The 20,320-nt window shown below is 35.8% G+C and overlaps 1 protein-coding gene across 3 annotated transcripts in view; it reads right to left on the reverse strand.

Moving 5' to 3' along the window:
* Positions 1-14,155: 14,155 nt before the first annotated feature.
* LOC134685543 (ETS-related transcription factor Elf-3-like) overlaps positions 14,156-20,320 on the reverse strand; it is a 58,190-nt gene continuing 52,025 nt past the window's right edge. For all 3 annotated transcript variants that reach the window (XM_063545320.1, XM_063545319.1, XM_063545321.1), the window contains 6 exons: positions 18,775-19,017; positions 18,125-18,265; positions 17,622-17,732; positions 17,191-17,415; positions 16,572-16,764; positions 14,156-14,803 (listed from right to left, as the gene is read on the reverse strand). In XM_063545320.1, the coding sequence (XP_063401390.1) occupies positions 14,695-14,803; positions 16,572-16,764; positions 17,191-17,415; positions 17,622-17,732; positions 18,125-18,265; positions 18,775-19,017 (1,022 nt within the window). In that variant the 3' untranslated portion in view covers positions 14,156-14,694. The remainder of the gene's footprint in view (positions 14,804-16,571; positions 16,765-17,190; positions 17,416-17,621; positions 17,733-18,124; positions 18,266-18,774; positions 19,018-20,320) is intronic.

A 20,320-nucleotide genomic window follows, 5' to 3' on the forward strand; every position in this document is an offset into this window, starting at 1 on the left:
TAATTTTTTGACATTTTTTTCGAATTTTGATCTCTAGTTTCAGATTTTTGAACATAGCGCCCTTCGATACCTAGCGCAAAAGAAGCGCCTGTTTCTCCTCTACAAGACCTATGTAGTCATTCCCCGTGACACCCCTCATTATTTTTCTCTAGAAGCCCTGGAATAGGCCGACCCCCCTAAATTTTTGACATTTTTTTCGAATTTTGAGCTCTAGTTTCAGATTTTTGAACATAGCGCCCTTCGATACCTAGTGCAAAAGAAGCGCTTGTTTCTCCTCTACAAGACCTATATAGTCATACCCCGTGACACCCCTTATTATTTTTCTCTAGAACTCATGGAATAGGCCGACCCTACCCCCATTTTTTTGAATTTTTTTTCGAATTTTGAGCTCTAGTTTCAGATTTTTGAACATAGCGCCCTTCGATACCTAGCACAAAAGAAGCGCCTGTTTCTCCTCTACAAGACCTTTATAGTCATTCCCCGTGACACCCCTCATTATTTTTCTCTAGAAGCCCTGGAATAGGCCGACCCCCCTATTTTTTTGACATTTTTTACAAATTTTGAGCTCTAGTTTCAGATTTTTGAACATAGCGCCCTTTGATACCTAGCGCAAAAGGAGCGCCTGTTTCTCTTCTACAAGACCTATATGATCATTCCCCGTGACACTCCTCATTATTTTTCTCTAGAACTCCTGGAATAGGCCGACCCTACCCCCATTTTTTGGACTTTTTTTTCGAATTTTGAGCTCTAGTTTCAGATTTTTTAACATAGCGCCCTTCGATACCTAGTGCAAAAGAAGCGCTTGTTTCTCCTCTACAAGACCTATATAGTCATACCCCGGACACCCCTTATTATTTTTCTCTAGAACTCCTGGAATAGGCCGACCCTACCCCCATTTTTTGGACATTTTTTTCGAATTTTGAGCTCTAGTTTCAGATTTTTGGACATAGCGCCCTTCGGTACCTAGTGCAATAGAAGCGCCTGTTTCTCCTCTACAAGACCTATATAGTCATACCCCGTGACACCGTTCATTATTTTTCTCTAGAAGTCCTAGAATAGGCCCACCCTACCCCCATTTTTTTGATTTTTTTTTCGAATTTTGAGCTCTAGTTTCAGATTTTTGAACATAGCGCCCTTCGATACCTAGCGCAAAAGAAGCGCCTGTTTCTCCTCTACAAGACCTTTATAGTCATTCCCCGTGACACCCCTCATTATTTTTCTCTAGAAGCCCTGGAATAGGCCGACCCCCCTATTTTTTTGACATTTTTTACAAATTTTGAGCTCTAGTTTCAGATTTTTGAACATAGCGCCCTTTGATACCTAGCGCAAAAGGAGCTCCTGTTTATCTTCTACAAGACCTATATGATCATTCCCCGTGACACTCCTCATTATTTTTCTCTAGAACTCCTGGAATAGGCCGACCCTACCCCCATTTTTTGGACTTTTTTTTCGAATTTTGAGCTCTAGTTTCAGATTTTTTAACATAGCGCCCTTCGATACCTAGTGCAAAAGAAGCGCTTGTTTCTCCTCTACAAGACCTATATAGTCATACCCCGTGACACCCCTTATTATTTTTCTCTAGAACTCCTGGAATAGGCCGACCCTACCCCCATTTTTTGGACATTTTTTTCGAATTTTGAGCTCTAGTTTCAGATTTTTGAACATAGCGCCCTTCGATACCTAGCGCAAAAGAAGCGCCTGTTTCTCCTCTACAAGACCTATGTAGTCATTCCCCGTGACACCCTCATTATTTTTCTCTAGGGAGCCCTGGAATAGGCCGACCCCCCTAAATTTTTGACATTTTTTTCAAATTTTGAGCTCTAGTTTCAGATTTTTGAACATAGCGCCCTTTGATACCTAGTGCAATAGAAGCGCCTGTTTCTCCTCAACAAGACCTATATAGTCATTCCCCGTGACACCCCTCATTATTTTTCTCTAGAACTCCTGGAATAGGCCGACCCTACCCCCATTTTGTGGACATTTTTTTCGAATTTTGAGCTCTAGTTTCAGATTTTTGAACATAGCGCCCTTCGATACATAGTGCAAAAGGAGCGCTTGTTTCTCCTCTACAAGACCTATATAGTCATACCCCGTGACACCCCTTATTATTTTTCTCTAGAACTCCTGGAATAGGCCGACCCTACCCCCATTTTTTGGACATTTTTTTCGAATTTTGAGCTCTAGTTTCAGATTTTTGGACATAGCGCCCTTCGATACCTAGTGCAAAAGAAGCGCCTGTTTTTCCTCTACAAGACCTATATAGTCATACCCCGTGACACCGTTCATTATTTTTCTCTATAAGTCCTAGAATAAGCCCACCCTCTTAATTTTTTGACATTTTTTTCGAATTTTGAGCTCTAGTTTCAGATTTTTGAACATAGCGCCCTTCGATACCTAGCGCAAAAGAAGCGCCTGTTTCTCCTCTACAAGACCTATGTAGTCATTCCCCGTGACACCCCTCATTATTTTTCTCTAGGGAGCCCTGGAATAGGCCGACCCCCCTAAATTTTTGACATTTTTTTCGAATTTTGAGCTCTAGTTTCAGATTTTTGAACATAGCGCCCTTTGATACCTAGTGCAATAGAAGCGCCTGTTTATCCTCAACAAGACCTATATAGTCATTCCCCGTGACACCCCTCATTATTTTTCTCTAGAACTCCTGGAATAGGCCGACCCTACCCCCATTTTGTGGACATTTTTTTCGAATTTTGAGCTCTAGTTTCAGATTTTTGAACATAGCGCCCTTTGATACATAGTGCAAAATAAGCGCTTGTTTCTCCTCTACAAGACCTATATAGTCATACACCGTGACACCCCTTATTATTTATCTCTAGAACTCCTAGAATAGGCCGACCCTATCCCCATTTTTTGGACATTTTTTTCGAATTTTGAGCTCTAGTTTCAGATTTTTGAACATAGCGCCCTTCGGTACCTAGTGCAATAGAAGCGCCTGTTTCTCCTCTACAAGACCTATATAGTCATACCCCGTGACACCCCTCATTATTTTTCTCTAGAAGTCCTAGAATAGGCCAACCCTCTTAATTTTTGACATTTTTTTCGAATTCGAGCTCTAGTTTCAGATTTTTAAACATAGCGCCCTTCGATACCTAGCGCAAAAGAAGCGCCTGTTTCTCCTCTACAAGACCTATGTAGTCATTCGCCGTGACACCGCTCATTATTTTTCTCTAGAAGCCCTGGAATAGGCCGACCCTACCCCCATTTTTTTCTACATTTCTTTCGAATTTTGAGCTCTAGTTTCAGATTTTTGAACATAGCGCCCCTTTGATACCTAGCGCAAAAGGAGCGCCTGTTTCTCCTCTACAAGACCTATATAGTCATTCCCCGGGACACCCCTCATTATTTTTCTCTAGAACTCCTGGAATAGGCCGACCCTACCCCCATTTTTTGGACATTTTTTTCGAATTTTGAGCTCTAGTTTCAGATTTTTGAACATAGCGCCCTTCGGTACCTAGTACAATAGAAGTGCCTGTTTCTCCTCTACAAGACCTATATAGTCATACCCCGTGACACCCCTCATTATTTTTCTCTAGAACTCCTGGAATAGGCCGACCCTACCCCCATTTTGTGGACATTTTTTTCGAATTTTGAGCTCTTGTTTCAGATTTTTGAACATAGCGCCCTTCGGTACCTTGTGCGATAGAAGCGCCTGTTTCTCCTCTACAAGACCTATATAGTCATACCCCGTGACACTGCTCATTATTTTTCTCTAGAAGTGCTAGAATAGGCCCACCCCATTAATTTTTTGACATTTTTTTCGAATTTTGAGCTCTAGTTTCAGATTTTTGAACATAGCGCCCTTCGATACCTAGCGCAAAAGAAGCGCCTGTTTCTCCTCTACAAGACCTATGTAGTCATTCCCCGTGACACCCCTCATTATTTTTCTCTAGAAGCCCTGTGATAGGCCGACCCCCCTAAATTTTTGACATTTTTTTCGAATTTTGAGCTCTAGTTTCAGATTTTTGAACATAGCGCCCTTTGATACCTAGCGCAAAAGGAGCGCCTGTTTCTCCTCTACAAGACCTATATAGTCATTCCCCGTGACACCCCTCATTATTTTTCTCTAGAACTCCTGGAATAGGCCGACCCTACCCCCATTTTTTGGACATTTTTTTCGAATTTTGAGCTCTAGTTTCAGATTTTTGAACATAGCGCCCTTCGAAACCTAGTGCAAAAGAAGCGCCTGTTTCTCTTCTACAAGACCTATATAGTCATACCCCGTATCACCCCTCATTATTTTTCTCTAGAACTCCTGGAATAGGCCGACCCTACCCCCATTTTGTGGACATTTTTTTCGAATTTTGAGCTCTGGTTTCAGATTTTTTTACATAGCGCCCTTCGATACCTAGTGCAAAAGAAGCGCTTGTTTTTCCTCTACAAGACCTATATAGTCATACACCGTGACACCCCTTATTATTTTTCTCTAGAACTCCTGGAATAGGCCGACCCTATCCCCATTTTTTGGACATTTTTTTCGAATTTTGAGCTCTAGTTTCAGACTTTTGAACATAGCGCCCTTCGGTACCTAGTGCAATAGAAGCGCCTGTTTCTCCTCTACAAGACCTATATAGTCATACCCTGTGACACCCCTCATTATTTTTCTCTAGAAGTCCTAGAATAGGCCGACCCTCTTAATTTTTGACATTTCTTTCGAATTTTGAGCTCTAGTTTCAGATTTTTGAACATAGCGCCCTTCGATACCTAGCGCAAAAGAAGCGCCTGTTCATCCTCTACAAGACCTATGTAGTCATTTGCCGTGACACCGCTCATTATTTTTCTCTAGAAGCCCTGGAATAGGCCGACCCTACCCCCATTTTTTTTACATTTCTTTCGAATTTTGAGCTCTAGTTTCAGATTTTTGAACATAGCGCCCCTTTGATACCTAGCGCAAAAGGAGCGCCTGTTTCTCCTCTACAAGACCTATATAGTCATTCCCCGTGACACCCCTCATTATTTTTCTCTAGAACTCCTGGAATAGGCCGACCCTACCCCCATGTTTTGGACATTTTTTTCGAATTTTGAGCTCTAGTTTCAGATTTTTGAACATAGCGCCCTTCGGTACCTTGTACAATAGAAGTGCCTGTTTCTCCTCTACAAGACCTATATAGTCATACCCCGTGACACCCCTCATTATTTTTCTCTAGAACTCCTGGAATAGGCCGACCCTACCCCCATTTTGTGGACATTTTTTTCGAATTTTGAGCTCTTGTTTCAGATTTTTGAACATAGCGCCCTTCGGTACCTTGTGCGATAGAAGCGCCTGTTTCTCCTCTACAAGACCTATATAGTCATACCCCGTGACACTGCTCATTATTTTTCTCTAGAAGTGCTAGAATAGGCCCACCCCATTAATTTTTTGACATTTTTTTCGAATTTTGAGCTCTAGTTTCAGATTTTTGAACATAGCGCCCTTCGATACCTAGCGCAAAAGAAGCGCCTGTTTCTCCTCTACAAGACCTATGTAGTCATTCCCCGTGACACCCCTCATTATTTTTCTCTAGAAGCCCTGTGATAGGCCGACCCCCCTAAATTTTTGACATTTTTTTCGAATTTTGAGCTCTAGTTTCAGATTTTTGAACATAGCGCCCTTTGATACCTAGCGCAAAAGGAGCGCCTGTTTCTCCTCTACAAGACCTATATAGTCATTCCCCGTGACACCCCTCATTATTTTTCTCTAGAACTCCTGGAATAGGCCGACCCTACCCCCATTTTTTGGACATTTTTTTCGAATTTTGAGCTCTAGTTTCAGATTTTTGAACATAGCGCCCTTCGAAACCTAGTGCAAAAGAAGCGCCTGTTTCTCTTCTACAAGACCTATATAGTCAATCCCCGTATCACCCCTCATTATTTTTCTCTAGAACTCCTGGAATAGGCCGACCCTACCCCCATTTTGTGGACATTTTTTTCGAATTTTGAGCTCTGGTTTCAGATTTTTTTACATAGCGCCCTTCGATACCTAGTGCAAAAGAAGCGCTTGTTTTTCCTCTACAAGACCTATATAGTCATACACCGTGACACCCCTTATTATTTTTCTCTAGAACTCCTGGAATAGGCCGACCCTATCCCCATTTTTTGGACATTGTTTTCGAATTTTGAGCTCTAGTTTCAGACTTTTGAACATAGCGCCCTTCGGTACCTAGTGCAATAGAAGCGCCTGTTTCTCCTCTACAAGACCTATATAGTCATACCCTGTGACACCCCTCATTATTTTTCTCTAGAAGTCCTAGAATAGGCCGACCCTCTTAATTTTTGACATTTTTTTCGAATTTTGAGCTCTAGTTTCAGATTTTTGAACATAGCGCCCTTCGATACCTAGCGCAAAAGAAGCGCCTGTTTATCCTCTACAAGACCTATGTAGTCATTTGCCGTGACACCGCTCATTATTTTTCTCTAGAAGCCCTGGAATAGGCCGACCCTACCCCCATTTTTTTTACATTTCTTTCGAATTTTGAGCTCTAGTTTCAGATTTTTGAACATAGCGCCCCTTTGATACCTAGCGCAAAAGGAGCGCCTGTTTCTCCTCTACAAGACCTATATAGTCATTCCCCGTGACACCCCTCATTATTTTTCTCTAGAACTCCTGGAATAGGCCGACCCTACCCCCATTTTTTGGACATTTTTTTCGAATTTTGAGCTCTAGTTTCAGATTTTTGAACATAGCGCCCTTCGGTACCTAGTACAATAGAAGTGCCTGTTTCTCCTCTACAAGACCTATATAGTCATACCCCGTGACACCCCTCATTATTTTTCTCTAGAACTCCTAGAATAGGCCGACCCTACCCCCATTTTGTGGACATTTATTTCGAATTTTGAGCTCTAGTTTCAGATTTTTGAACATAGCGCCCTTCGGTACCTTGTGCAATAGAAGCGCCTGTTTCTCCTCTACAAGACCTATATAGTCATACCCCGTGACACTGCTCATTATTTTTCTCTAGAAGTGCTAGAATAGGCCCACCCCATTAATTTTTTGACATTTTTTTCGAATTTTGAGCTCTAGTTTCAGATTTTTGAACATAGCGCCCTTCGATACCTAGCGCAAAAGAAGCGCCTGTTTCTCCTCTACAAGACCTATGTAGTCATTCCCCGTGACACCCCTCATTATTTTTCTCTAGAAGCCCTGTGATAGGCCGACCCCCCTAAATTTTTGACATTTTTTTCGAATTTTGAGCTCTAGTTTCAGATTTTTGAACATAGCGCCCTTTGATACCTAGCGCAAAAGGAGCGCCTGTTTCTCCTCTACAAGACCTATATAGTCATTCCCCGTGACACCCCTCATTATTTTTCTCTAGAACTCCTGGAATAGGCCGACCCTACCCCCATTTTTTGGACATTTTTTTCGAATTTTGAGCTCTAGTTTCAGATTTTTGAACATAGCGCCCTTCGATACCTAGCGCAAAAGAAGCGCCTGTTTCTCCTCTACAAGACCTATGTAGTCATTCCCCGTGACACCGCTCATTATTTTTCTCTAGAAGCCCTGGAATAGGCCGAGCCCCCTAATTTTTTGACATTTTTTTCAAATTTTGAGCTCTAGATTACACAATGACATAAAAGGTGCTATATTTTACAGAGTAGGACTACTTTTACGTTCTAAATTGAAGAGGGTGCATAGGTGGCCCTACACCTACAAATAATCCGTTGATAGATGCATAGTTATTGTGGTACTGAATATTAGCCTAAAAAGTTATGCGACTTGTTAAATCAATAGATTGGATAAAAAACATTTCAAAATTGAGTTAAAATTGCTATATTTTAACTGATTTTCTGCCTTTTTGGATATTTTTTTATTTAACGGCCGTTGTTGTCTTATTCTGTTTTTTAGTTTCTCGATATATCGCCTTATTGTTCGCTGGCTTATTGTTCGCTAGCTATTGTTCGCTAGCTTCTGCCTGGTAATTATAAAGCACCATCTGTGTTTATAATTATTTATTTATATAATGGTCCGTCTAGGTGGCCCAGTGGTCAAGATCGCAGGACACTATGCAGACTGAGTTGTCTCTACATCTCAAAAGCATGAGTTCGAATCCCGGCGAATGAGGAACACAAATGTGCTTCCACAAATTTGCAGTTCTAACATTGTTGTGCTTATATTTATAATACCATGTTTTTTTCAGCCATTTATTACATACACTGGTGATCCAAAAGATGGATTTGTCGTAGAGTTGTCACTTGTTTAGACGTATTTATTATACTCTTTGTGAACATGCCCCTTTGTATTATTGTATGTCTTGAACTATTGTTTACTATTTTAAGACATTTGAAAGAAAAGTCCTTGCCTTAGGGGTCACTTGAGACATAAAATGCAATTGCAATATTTCATCCAGTGCGTTTTCCGTTTTCAATAAGATTTTTGCTGACAGTGTTCGTTTTTTCTTTTCAGTTTTAAAGCATGGTTTCAAAAGCCGTCTTTATTTTATCACAACTCAAACTATCAGATTATCAATTCAAACCTTGTTACAAATTCCAATACTATTTCCTCTGTTCTTATCAGTGTTTAACTCGCTAACAAGAGCATTGATTTCAATGACTTTATTGATACCAATACCAGACAACACTTCCTGTTTGGTTATCTTAATAAAGTTCAGTTCTACTTTTATTTGTTGTTCGTCTGTTGCACGAACACAAAATTGTAAGACAAGACAACCATGTCAATTTTGATAATGGCAGTTCATTGTACATATATTTAGCTGTGAAATATTCATTGGTTCAGAAAATCAAACTGGAAGGCCAGTTAAAAACCTTCCAAGGTACACTTTAATAAATATTTCAAAAGTCGGTTGATTATATAAAAATGCAAATCACAGAAATCACATGTAGTTTTTATAAAAGTTCCATAAACAAACATTTTCTTATTTAAGTGCAGTGGTTTTATTGAATCTTGTGTTAATCAGTAATACTAAACATCAGCTAACGATGTATTGACATTCTAGAAAATCCTATCTTGTAAAGAGTTAGCATGACACTTTACAAAGTTGTATAATTTCTGCTGTTATTCAAACATAATTTCTACAGTAGACAGCAATTGATATATTAAAGAAAGAACTTGACAGTTATAAAGAACTTGACAGTTGAATGTATTATAGTTTATACTATAGAATTATGCACAGTACACGTGCACCCGTAACGAATTGCACCGTAGTTACTTTTTTCAACATTTAAAAAGTTTCCGGTGTTTCTTTGATGAACAAACAAGAATGTGTCCATAGTACACGGATGCCCCACTCGCAAGTATCATTTTCTATGTTCAGTGGACCTTGAAATTGAAGTAAATACTCTTATTTGGCATTCAATTGAAGAGATCATATCATATGAAAAATGTGTACTAATTTTCAAGTGGTTTCGACTTCAACTTCATCAAAAAATAATTTGAAGAAAAACTTTAACTTGATGCGGGACAAACGGACGAATGACCGGACGCACTAACCAGAAAACATAATGCCCCTTTACTATGGTAGGTGGGGCATAAAAATGTAGGATACCAAGGGACAATAAACACCAAAAGTTCGCGACAAAAAGACAAAGCTTTAAAAAAAAAAATAAACAGTAAATGTTTAACCTCGAACACTCATTGAATAAACTGTCCGTGAACATAAAATATCACCGATTGAGATTTCCGACGTTGGCATCGAAATTATCTAAACGGGTTGTTTAAAATATAAAATGAAAAATATGTTCACAAAAGACGTGTCATCGCTAAATAAAAAAGACATACAAAAAGATGATGCTTAGATCAGTGTACATGCCTGTCCAAAACAAGAAATCTCCTTCTTGATCTTGACAGTCTCTTATAAATTTTTCGTCTGTTGAGAATCAAATAGTTGGTCGCCTCTGTAGAAAAGGAAGTATGTCGAGGCTTTTAACACCGGTAGAAGATTTTAAATCGGATGTCAGGTGGTTGATGTCTATTTTGTTTAAATTGTATTGTTGGTTCCTATCTGATAATCATTTAAACCAGTGCAGTAGTGGTGTGGGATTCGATCCTATAATTAGCACAATGGGAGCAATAATGCACTTGAACTGTCGGTATGTGGTCGTGTTACTACTGAATATAGCTAACCTTTTCCATAAACGTGATTGCCTTAGACATTGTGCAAATGGTGCATTAAAACAAAATATAAATTTTGAAATCTAATACTTTCTGTTGAACATAAAACTGACTAGGTTAATTGATCATATATAGAAACAATTTGCTGGTGAAAAATATCTGTTAAATCTAGGAAAATCTAACCGTCTTATTAAAAATTTAATGCATGTTTGTTTTTTGCAGCTGTCAAACAGCACGGGGACGTGGTTTGGTTTAAGTTTCGTTCGTCTCAAACTTCACTTATAATTCTGATATAAATCGGTGTAAATATGATATGTTTATCAGAACAATCTGCTGAAAAATTAGCCTCTAACTCATCGATCTTCAAAAAATCAATAATACAACTTGTATAAACATATAGTTTATTAATAATAAATAGAAAAATAAAAAAAAAAATATAATTAGCATTATGAAAATATTGCGAAGTTTTGAAAGGTTAATAATTTGAGCTTTGATGTTACAGATTTGTTTTAAATTACACATGATCTGATATTAATACATGTATGTTAATTATAAAAATCGATTATAATTCAGTTTTTTGTAGCGGGATTTTTTATCGTTTGACGCAAGTGGTGAACGTAAAAATAGAAATCGACTTTCGAATAATATCAGACAACTTTGTATCCTAACTATTGTAATTTTAACATAAAGACTAGACACAATTAATAATAAGATAAACTTCTCAATTACTAACTATCTATGATTGTTATCCAGCTTTAAGTTTATGGTTGACTGATTGATTTGATTGTTGGTTGCTTAACGTCCAGTGGCAAATAGTTCAATCCTACTAATTATATGTACTTTCTTACATTCATCCTTCTTGATATCTTTGACAAAAAATAATGTACGGCCCCCTAAATTCTCTTGTTTTCAAACGGAAAATATGAAACTCTAAAGACCATGAAACTTTAAATCAACTGTCTTCTAATTAAAAGCAAATGTACTAACTTCCATGTAAAAAAAGATGACAGAAAAAAGAAAATCAACGTGCGTCTGGCGTAAATAAAAACATTCAATCCAGGTATCTATGATGAGTTCATTTTAAATATTCAAGAATCAGTTGAAAAAGGCTTTACAAATCAGATGGATTCACATAGAAATACATATAAAAAACACAAAAAGTGGACGTGGCCGGGTACTTGTACATCTCAACACCAAAAAGACACTAAGTACCAATCTGAGAGAACTCGCAGTTACTGACATCTAGTTCGAAACCAATAAAAAAAATAGCAAAACAATCATGCATTTTAGACTAAATTATCTATCAGTACATTTCCAACATCCAATAATCAAATGTAAAGACACCATATGCAGTCAGAGAAAAAAAGTATGACCTTGTGCGATGTCAAGATACAGATGTCGACAGATTGTAGCGCCATGAATTTGCATGTGTATATAACAATAATATTTAGTTTGATTTTAATTTATTGATTACAAAATTCATATTATTCTATAATACCAATAAAACAATATTCAAAGATATACCAATAATTACAGTGTTGAATTGGTACCCTTTTAAAATAAGTTTATCTAAAGGATCAATAAGTTTACCAGAATCGTTTCTAAATTTCCTAGCACGGTAAACAACATCTTCTAAAAAAAAACGAGAATGTGCTATCCCGTTTGAAATAAGTTTTCTACACGTACAACCAAACTCCAAAACCAAATCATTATATATATGGAAGAATTCTTCAAAGGTTTTTAAAAGTAATTTGTGATAACGAAATCCCTGACTTAATAATTTACCAGTAATACATAGATGACGTACATCAAAATTGCAATTGTCACTCACATGAGACACGGCGAAGAGTTGATATATAAAAACCTTAAGATGGTGCCAACCAAACATCACCATCCAAAAATGGAAAATTAACAATAGGTAACGAAAAATCGACCCTTTTGTCGTAAATTTCAGTGTGGAGTTTAACGCGTTAAAGTCAATATATATATAAATCAAGGAAAGGACAGTTATAACCGTTTATATTGAATTTATTTAATGCAAGTTCCTTTGAGTAAATTTCGGCAGTTTATTTTGAAAATTCTTGATTATTTGACGAAAATATATCATAAAGATGATGTGTCTACATTCAGTATTTTGAAATATGTTGCTGTTCTGCTAATATATCAAATTTACCCTGGCTTGTAACGAGTTGAACTTCTATCCTCTTTTTTTTCAATATTGTGAAGATAAAAGACGAGGAATTTCGATAAATCGCAAAGAACCATAGACCAGGATTAGCCATAAGTCAATAGGACAACACATCTCCCGATGTGCATGCTTGACTCGTTGTAAAAAGTCAACAATTATTAATTGAAATACATAGTTGCATGTCATAATATTCATTAAAATATTTAAACGAAGCTAGTTACTTTGACAACAACCTGCTGAAACAAAGCCTAATATAAAGACACGAAAATGTCAATGCACAAACAGAAAAGTCCGAGATTTGGCAATTTTGGAATGAGAAAAAAGTCATAAGATCATAGTTGATTCTAGCCAATGATATCAAGCAATGAACATGTATGGCATACAGCAAACAGGACCTGCACTGGACTTCGAGCCGCTAGCTTGGATAATCAAACCAACAATGTGCAACGGCCGTACATATTTTTGAGTGCTTAATCTCCAGTTCTAAGCTTTGATCGTCGAATGAATGTAGACCGTAAAATATTGGAAAATTAGGGGATAAAGAAATCAGTAAAAAGAACCGATCTCATCAGCTTCCAAAGAGCTTTTCTGGATTTACCGACATGAGATACACTCGAAGCTTAACACTGGAATGCGAATAGAACAATACAGTTCTCCTTTCTTAAATTTGGAAGACTTTTTTCTAAAAACACAAAAAAGGTGAAAAATGCTTCAAAACGGAACAAGTAATACGTATGCTAGAGTTTCACGTTGACATATTTGTTGAATATGTAGGTCGACCTTTTTGATCAAGTTGTCGGCATTCCTATTGGAACGAATTGTGCTCCGCTTATTGACCTTTTATATTCATATGAGGCGGAATTTCTTCAAACAGTTGTCAAAATTACGAAAATTAGAAAAGCCTGATCATTTAATTTACTATTATATTGATGACGTTCTTTCAATCAAAAATCCAAACTTTTCTGACTGGGTTCCATTGATATATCCCTCAGAACCAACAACATAAAACCTTCGCCTGCATAGGTGAATTTATCAACTCATTCGGTATTCAAGAGCTTGTAGATACTTATCAGGCTTTATAAAACACTAGTGTCTGAGCAGAAAGGTTATGTCAAAGAACGACTCCGTCCTTTTTCAAAATAGTTCATTGGAAGACACCAATTCAAGATCTTGTTCATAAATATTCCGTATCAACTTCACAACTAATACAAGTCATTATGGCCTTGACGTATAGATTCTTGGTACTAACGTTGTTTATCATCTTAATAATGTGCTAAAGTATACTTGTTCTGACCTTTTTTTACATTTACGGTTTAATCCATTTTTCATTATATACATATGACGTGGCTCAGTACTTATACATCCCGCCATTGTGTTGTTGTGCTATGGTCGATTTTGAAATCTTGCCTTTCATATTTGCTTATGTTCTTTTTCTATGTGCCATTTTGTGTTTCTATGTTTGACAAGTTATGTTTTATAGTGATTCAGATTGCATTATAATGTTGACTGATGTACCCCATTTTTTGACGTTTGTATCTATGATGTTGGTTTGTTTTGCTCTCAAACTGTTATCTATATAATCGGACTGTTACACACGTGAGAGTTTTAGCTAGCTATTAAACCAGGTTAAATCCACCGTTTTATACCCCAAAAAAATGTTTGTACAAAGTCAGGAGTATTACAGTTGTTTTCCATTAGTTTGATGCATGTATATTTGAGCTTTTTAGTTGGTCAATTTATAAGTGAGTCCGTTTTGAATTTCCCTTGCCGTTCAGAAATTTTGTTGTTTACTCTTTTTTCTAAACAATCGGAATTAAAGAACTTTGTAAAGAAGATGATGTCGTTTTGTGAATATGTGTATGAAAAATAAAAACACAACTATGAATTTATTTTTATTAAATAAGTTATCATTATTTACATCAATAAAATTTGAAAATATATATTGTCATTCCCGAACATTTTGCAATAAACAAAGCAGATGTTCTTTGACGAATACATGTTTTGCAGATCACAGATTATATAAAGCACTTTCAATAATTTCATATTTATTCACATCTGTAGATTTTTTTTTAATTTAGAATTATAAAGTGTTAAGGCACAGTTTATCAACATGTAGTACACATTCGGATGAACATTTTATGTATCCTTCGATGACATTGTATTTAAATGTACTGGCATATATACAGCGAATAAATCTGATGTGGGATCATCTTGGCGAACTCAGTCAATCAACTCGTTGTTTACCAAAATAGGTTCTATTAGAAAAAATACAGCAGCTCTGTATCGAAGGCAAAACTTGCAAAGAAGCAACTGTACTTCTCAGAACGAGAAAGGCATTTGATGCTTTTCTTGTACGGTCCATGCAAACGAGACGCGTTTTTCAATATGCTTCTGTATTAGTCTGCTGGACAACAAATGATTGAGACAAAACAGTGTTGGTACTTTTCTAAATAGAATGCCTTTTTTCTCTCACACGGTCCATTGCAACACGTGAAAATTTGTAGACTAGTCGTCTGCCTTCTACTCTCTCTAAAATTCCCCTTTTATAGTAATGTCTGAAAAGAAAAATTATATAATAAACATATGTTTATGTGATTTATTGTATTGTTAAGGCAACTTCCACAATTTATGTTACGGTTGGGGATGAATAATAACATACGAAAACTACTACTGATTAAGCGATTGTTCTTAATCTTCTAAAATCAATATATACCGTACATGTCAAAATAGAATAAGGAAGTCTTAAAGGTTATTAGCCTTTGCATAATATTGATTCTGACTTTAGAAAATACAGATGTAAAATTAAAATAAACTGATGCTATATCTGTTGAACACCGATTTATGATTTACTTAAACCATTATGCAGAATATCTATTGTATATGATCGAAGTTCAGCAAGTCTACACAACCAGGAAGTTAAAACATCCAATGAATGCTGTGCGTTGGTTGTTTCCGATTATAATTATGCAATCAAAATCAATTCAAATCTTATTTATAAAATTTAAGGTTAAATAGATATACATTTTAATTCAATTCTGCTGGCTACATCCTTTTTGTATATTATTAGATTTCCATGCAGCCTGTATAGCTGAGAGGTTAATGCTCCGAAAATGTCCTTTTCTGAAGTGTTGGATTACGTCTTGCAATGGCGTATAGTCTGTGAAATGTGTCGAAGAGAGTGAAACGAGGGAAATGATTCGAGTCACGGATTGGGTGCCACGTCGTTTTAATATTGCATTATTGAAAAGAGGCCATTTTCTCAACAAAATATCATATAACATTAGTCCGATTGTACAATAAGATGCACTTTAGTGGGAAAATGTACTTTTATTTTTTTGTACTATAACCCTATTTTACGCCTTTCACAATGTTAAATACAATTGTTATAGCATCACAGTATGGCTTTAAGCTAAATCAAATACTATATTCAATGTCTCCAAAAAAAATCCCCAATAAGCCTATAGGACGTTAAGGGAAGTGTTGGCGTGTTCATTGCTTTCATTAAGCAATATTTTAATAGTTTGGAAATCTCCCAAACATTTTAGCAGGATCTGCTTACCCTTCCGGAGCACCTGCGATCACTCCTAGTTTTTGGTAGGGTTCGTGTTGTTTATTTTTTAGTTTTCTATGTTGTGTCATGTGTACTTTTGTTGGTCTTTTTCATTTTTAACCATGGTGTTGTCAGTTTATTTTCGATTTATGAGTTTGACTGTCCCTTTGGTATCTTTCGTCCCTCTTTTAAGTATTCTAAATAAATACAGCTCTGTTGAATAACAATACTCTTGCTATTTAATTTTTATGTGGTTTGCTAGTAAGGGACATTCTGGTCAGGGTTGTACTTAACATACATTTGACTTAAAGTGCCTCTTCATTTGTGTACAAGTATTATTATTATTTCAGAAAAAGGAAGAATATCATGTTCGATTACTGGGTTAATATGAACTTAATGCAGCTAAGACTAAGTTTAAGATTTTAATATTGTTATAGAATGTTCAAAACTATTAGATGTGTTGTCTTAATGGAAAAGGATTAGTACTTGAAATTAAAGTTTTCCTGCTCTTGCTCCTGTTTTATAATCAAGCACGAACAGGTTAATAATTTGTTGTCATAAAATTGAGCTTGTCTTACTTCCCTTATTCTTTTACATAAATTATATTTAAAAGTAGAAGATACAAAGACCTCAGTTTTACCGTTATAGTAATAAGACCACATCAAAATAACCCACCAAAGTATTTTTTATTCTTAAGGACATTCTTGGTTCAGTTTTGCTTGATATATGCTTAAAGATCTCTTTTCAACACTATTTTTTCATTTTTTCCTTACCTCATGGCTCGGCTTAATTTTTCGTATGTCATGTTGTCGTTGTTTTTAAGACTGCCCCATAACTGTGCAACGGCTTCTGATTGGACAAAGCGGAACACACCTTCTCGCTGATTTTCCCATCGCACATACTGGGGATTGTACATAGGATTCATTAATACCTCATATATAAATTCCCACAAATGCTGATTTTTCACTGAAAAAAATAAAATACACGTATAAAAATATTTTTTTAAATAAGGAAAAAAAATATAAGATTACATGCATTCAATCTCAAATCGGTTTTATAAAGAAACACTGCATTAACACAAATATTTTTATTCATATTTGGTATGAAAGTCAGAGAATCAATAGTTATCAAAGGTACCAGGAATATAATTTAGTACGTCAGACGCGCGTTTCGTCTACGCAAGACTCATCAGTGACGCTCATATCAAAATATTTTTGAAGCCTATCAAGTTCAAATTTTAAGAGCATTGAGGGACCAAAATTTCTAAAAAGTTGTTCCAAATACGGCTAAGGTCTCATCATCAACTTAAAAGATTCAACTCTGCTAGTATGATATTTAAAGAAAAATATTTAAAACCCTAAATTAATGCGCGTCAAATCTTTGGTCAGTTACCTTTCTTTTCTCGTGAGGCCTCTTCGTCAGTTGGTAGACTTTTAATACGTGGTCTACCTGGTCGTCGTCTTTGTATAGGAGGAGGAGGTTGGGCTTGAACATTCTCGTGCATAGAACATCTGTTTGGAGGCTGTGGCATGGATGAAGGAAATCTACGGATGAACTGACTACTTGGAGGTGAACATGGGTTCATTCGATGATGTGGTGGTGGAAAATGGGGGAACTCTGAAGAAGGAAAAAAGGGAAAAAAAAATCATAATTAGACAGAAACGGCTAAAAATGCACACATAAGAAAAAAACTGTTTCTTTAATTTTTAAATTAAATTTCATTAACAGTATCAAACTAATGTAAGCAATGTTAGTCTCATTAAGTATATCTTTTATAAGAGTAGGCAGTAGTATGTAGTTTAGAAAAATGTGTGTAAATTTACCATGCATAGTTTGTAAAGGCTGGTTTCCACATCCATATCGAAAGCCAGGATGAAAATCATAAGGCCCAGGGCTTCTTTCTACCTTTATTTCCTCTCTGTAGCGTGGAATTTCTGTAAATGAAAATAGAATATTAAATAAATATGCCGATTTTATGATATAATTTTAAATATGATTAAATTCTATTACTTTATTTATCATTTTGATTTCAGTTTAAAAAAATTAAAATAAAAGTTGATGGGTGCTCTTTTGGTACCAATAGGCAATCCGTAAAGAGGTGAATATGTGCACCACCATAACAACCGTTTTATTGATTAAAAAAAGACACCAATCAATCCTAATTTCAATACAGGACAACAAATACATTCAGTTTTGCTTCAGCTTTAAATTGGTGAACTGATGGTCCTTCCCAAAAAATAAGACTTAAATTTTGTTTTGCAATACTGAAATTTTCTTTGTTCAGACTTAATAACCTTATTATTAGTAAAATAAAATAGTGTGTTACCTGGTACATTATTATTGTTGTAGGGGTATAAACCTGGATCGGAATTCATGTGATACAATGTCTTCTGAGATCTTTTATCAAAAACGTCCACTTCATCTAAATCCATATATTCGGTTACCTCTGGGGGTTTGGTAAACGACACTGTAATAAACAACAGAAACTGTCAATGTGCACACATTCTTTTATTATGATTATCATTCGCCGGAATTTTAACTCGTTATGATTGAAATGGGATTCTTAAAAAAGGGACGAAAGATAGCAGATGGAGAGTCAAACTCCCAGACTGAAAATAAACTGACAACGCCATGGTTAAAAATAAAAAGACAAACAGACATATAATAGTACAGAAGACACAACTAAAGACTAAGCAACAAGAACCCCGCCAAAAAATAAGAGTGATTACAGGTGCTCCGGAAGGGTAACCATCCTACTCCATAATTCAGGATTTGAATGCTAATTCGGCTCATATTTTTCTTGGAAATATTGAGGTAAAACACTTTACTATTGGTATATGATCAGAAAAATTACATTGTTGGAAAAGGACTAATACTATTTCTTGAAAAGGACTAATACTATTTCTTGAAAAGGACTAATACTATTTCTTAAAAAGGACTGAAGTAGATAACAACTATTTAATAAATCATACTTACAACCATCTCGTAGATCTTTGAATAATGAATACAACATTCGCCCATACACAGATTCTATTCGTTCAAAATCTTCAATGCTCAGTTTGCATAAGTCTGATCCCGATATTGACTGAAAATTCTCTGAATGTAATTTACTAAACTCTAAGTTGCACTTCTCTGCAGTATAAAATAGCCAATCAAGAACGTCCTTTGAATTCCAGTTTTCTGGGTGTTTATTACGCCATCGGCAAACGTCTGGAGATCCTGAAATTAAAAACATCCAATTATATAATTGTAATTCGTATTAGATGTAACTATATACGAAATACTATAATATAATGAATTCAAAAGGTTCTTGTTCAACTTAAAGCGAACCAGACATAAAATGCTAATTGCGAAACTTATGCGATTGTCTGGACATTTTATGCACACAGCTCTTATTGCTACTTGATTTCTGAAACATACACTTTTAACTGATGTGCATAAAGAAGTTCAGATAATTGACATTGTCAAAGGTACATCACTGGTGGCCAATCAATTGCATTTTTTGCTTTGTTTTTAACGTTTAAATTTAAGCTTTGATTTTTGAATTGGTTGCTTTATAAATCTTATTTTCTGACAATATTTGGAGCGCACAAGACCGATGTCATGAACTAACAACGTTCGCCTTGTGTTTACATGGGAAGCCATGTGATTCATACGCCATGTTCAATTCTATCACAAAACATAGAACATCAAAACAAGATTGTCTTTGTACTTGAAAAATCAGGTAATTTAGTACAAATTTGTCTTTTTACTGTTCTTTTGACAAAACAAAGGCAATTAAGAGAAATATCTGAATTAGAATTTATCAAAGCTTTGCATGTAAACACAATTAAATGTACCTTTTCGAATATTTAACATATATTAGAATATAAGTGATTTTTTTTTAATATGCGAAATCCGTGCTATATATTCTGTATATGTGACTAATATCCAGAGCGAAAAATATATCTAAAAAAAAAGATAAATTAATCATCTTTTGAAAAGCCATTTTATTGGTTTTTTTTTATCAAGTTGCTGTTGTATTGAATATAACTAGTGTAGAAAGTAAAATCACAAAAATACTGAACTCTGAGGAAAATTCAAAACGGAAAGTCCCTAATCATATGGCAAAATCAAAAGCTCAAACACATCAAACGATGAATAACAACTGTCATATTCTTTACTTGGTACAGAAATTTTCTTACGTAGAAAATGGTGGATTGAATCTAGCCTTATAGCTAGCTTAACCTTTCACTTGTGTAGAAATGCCACGTAGTATATCTGTCATTGCTCGGTAAGCTACAAGCATGCAGACTATATAAACCAGAATATAACCATCTTATTTAAAAGCGATAGAGCGCTCATAGTTCCATTTTTGATTAGTTTCATCCATATTTGGATCAAGACAGATTCAATATTTAATTGTTATGCCTAAGATCTACAGTATCAATGCATAATAACAGTCGTAAACTTTTGATGGTCAAGCAAATTGGTCGAAGAGTTATTTACAAAACCAAATCTCGTTTCAATTGATAATCATATG

The sequence above is a fragment of the Mytilus trossulus genome, chromosome 9, assembly GCF_036588685.1.
Source record: "Mytilus trossulus isolate FHL-02 chromosome 9, PNRI_Mtr1.1.1.hap1, whole genome shotgun sequence".
In the NCBI taxonomy this organism is placed as follows: domain Eukaryota; kingdom Metazoa; phylum Mollusca; class Bivalvia; order Mytilida; family Mytilidae; genus Mytilus; species Mytilus trossulus.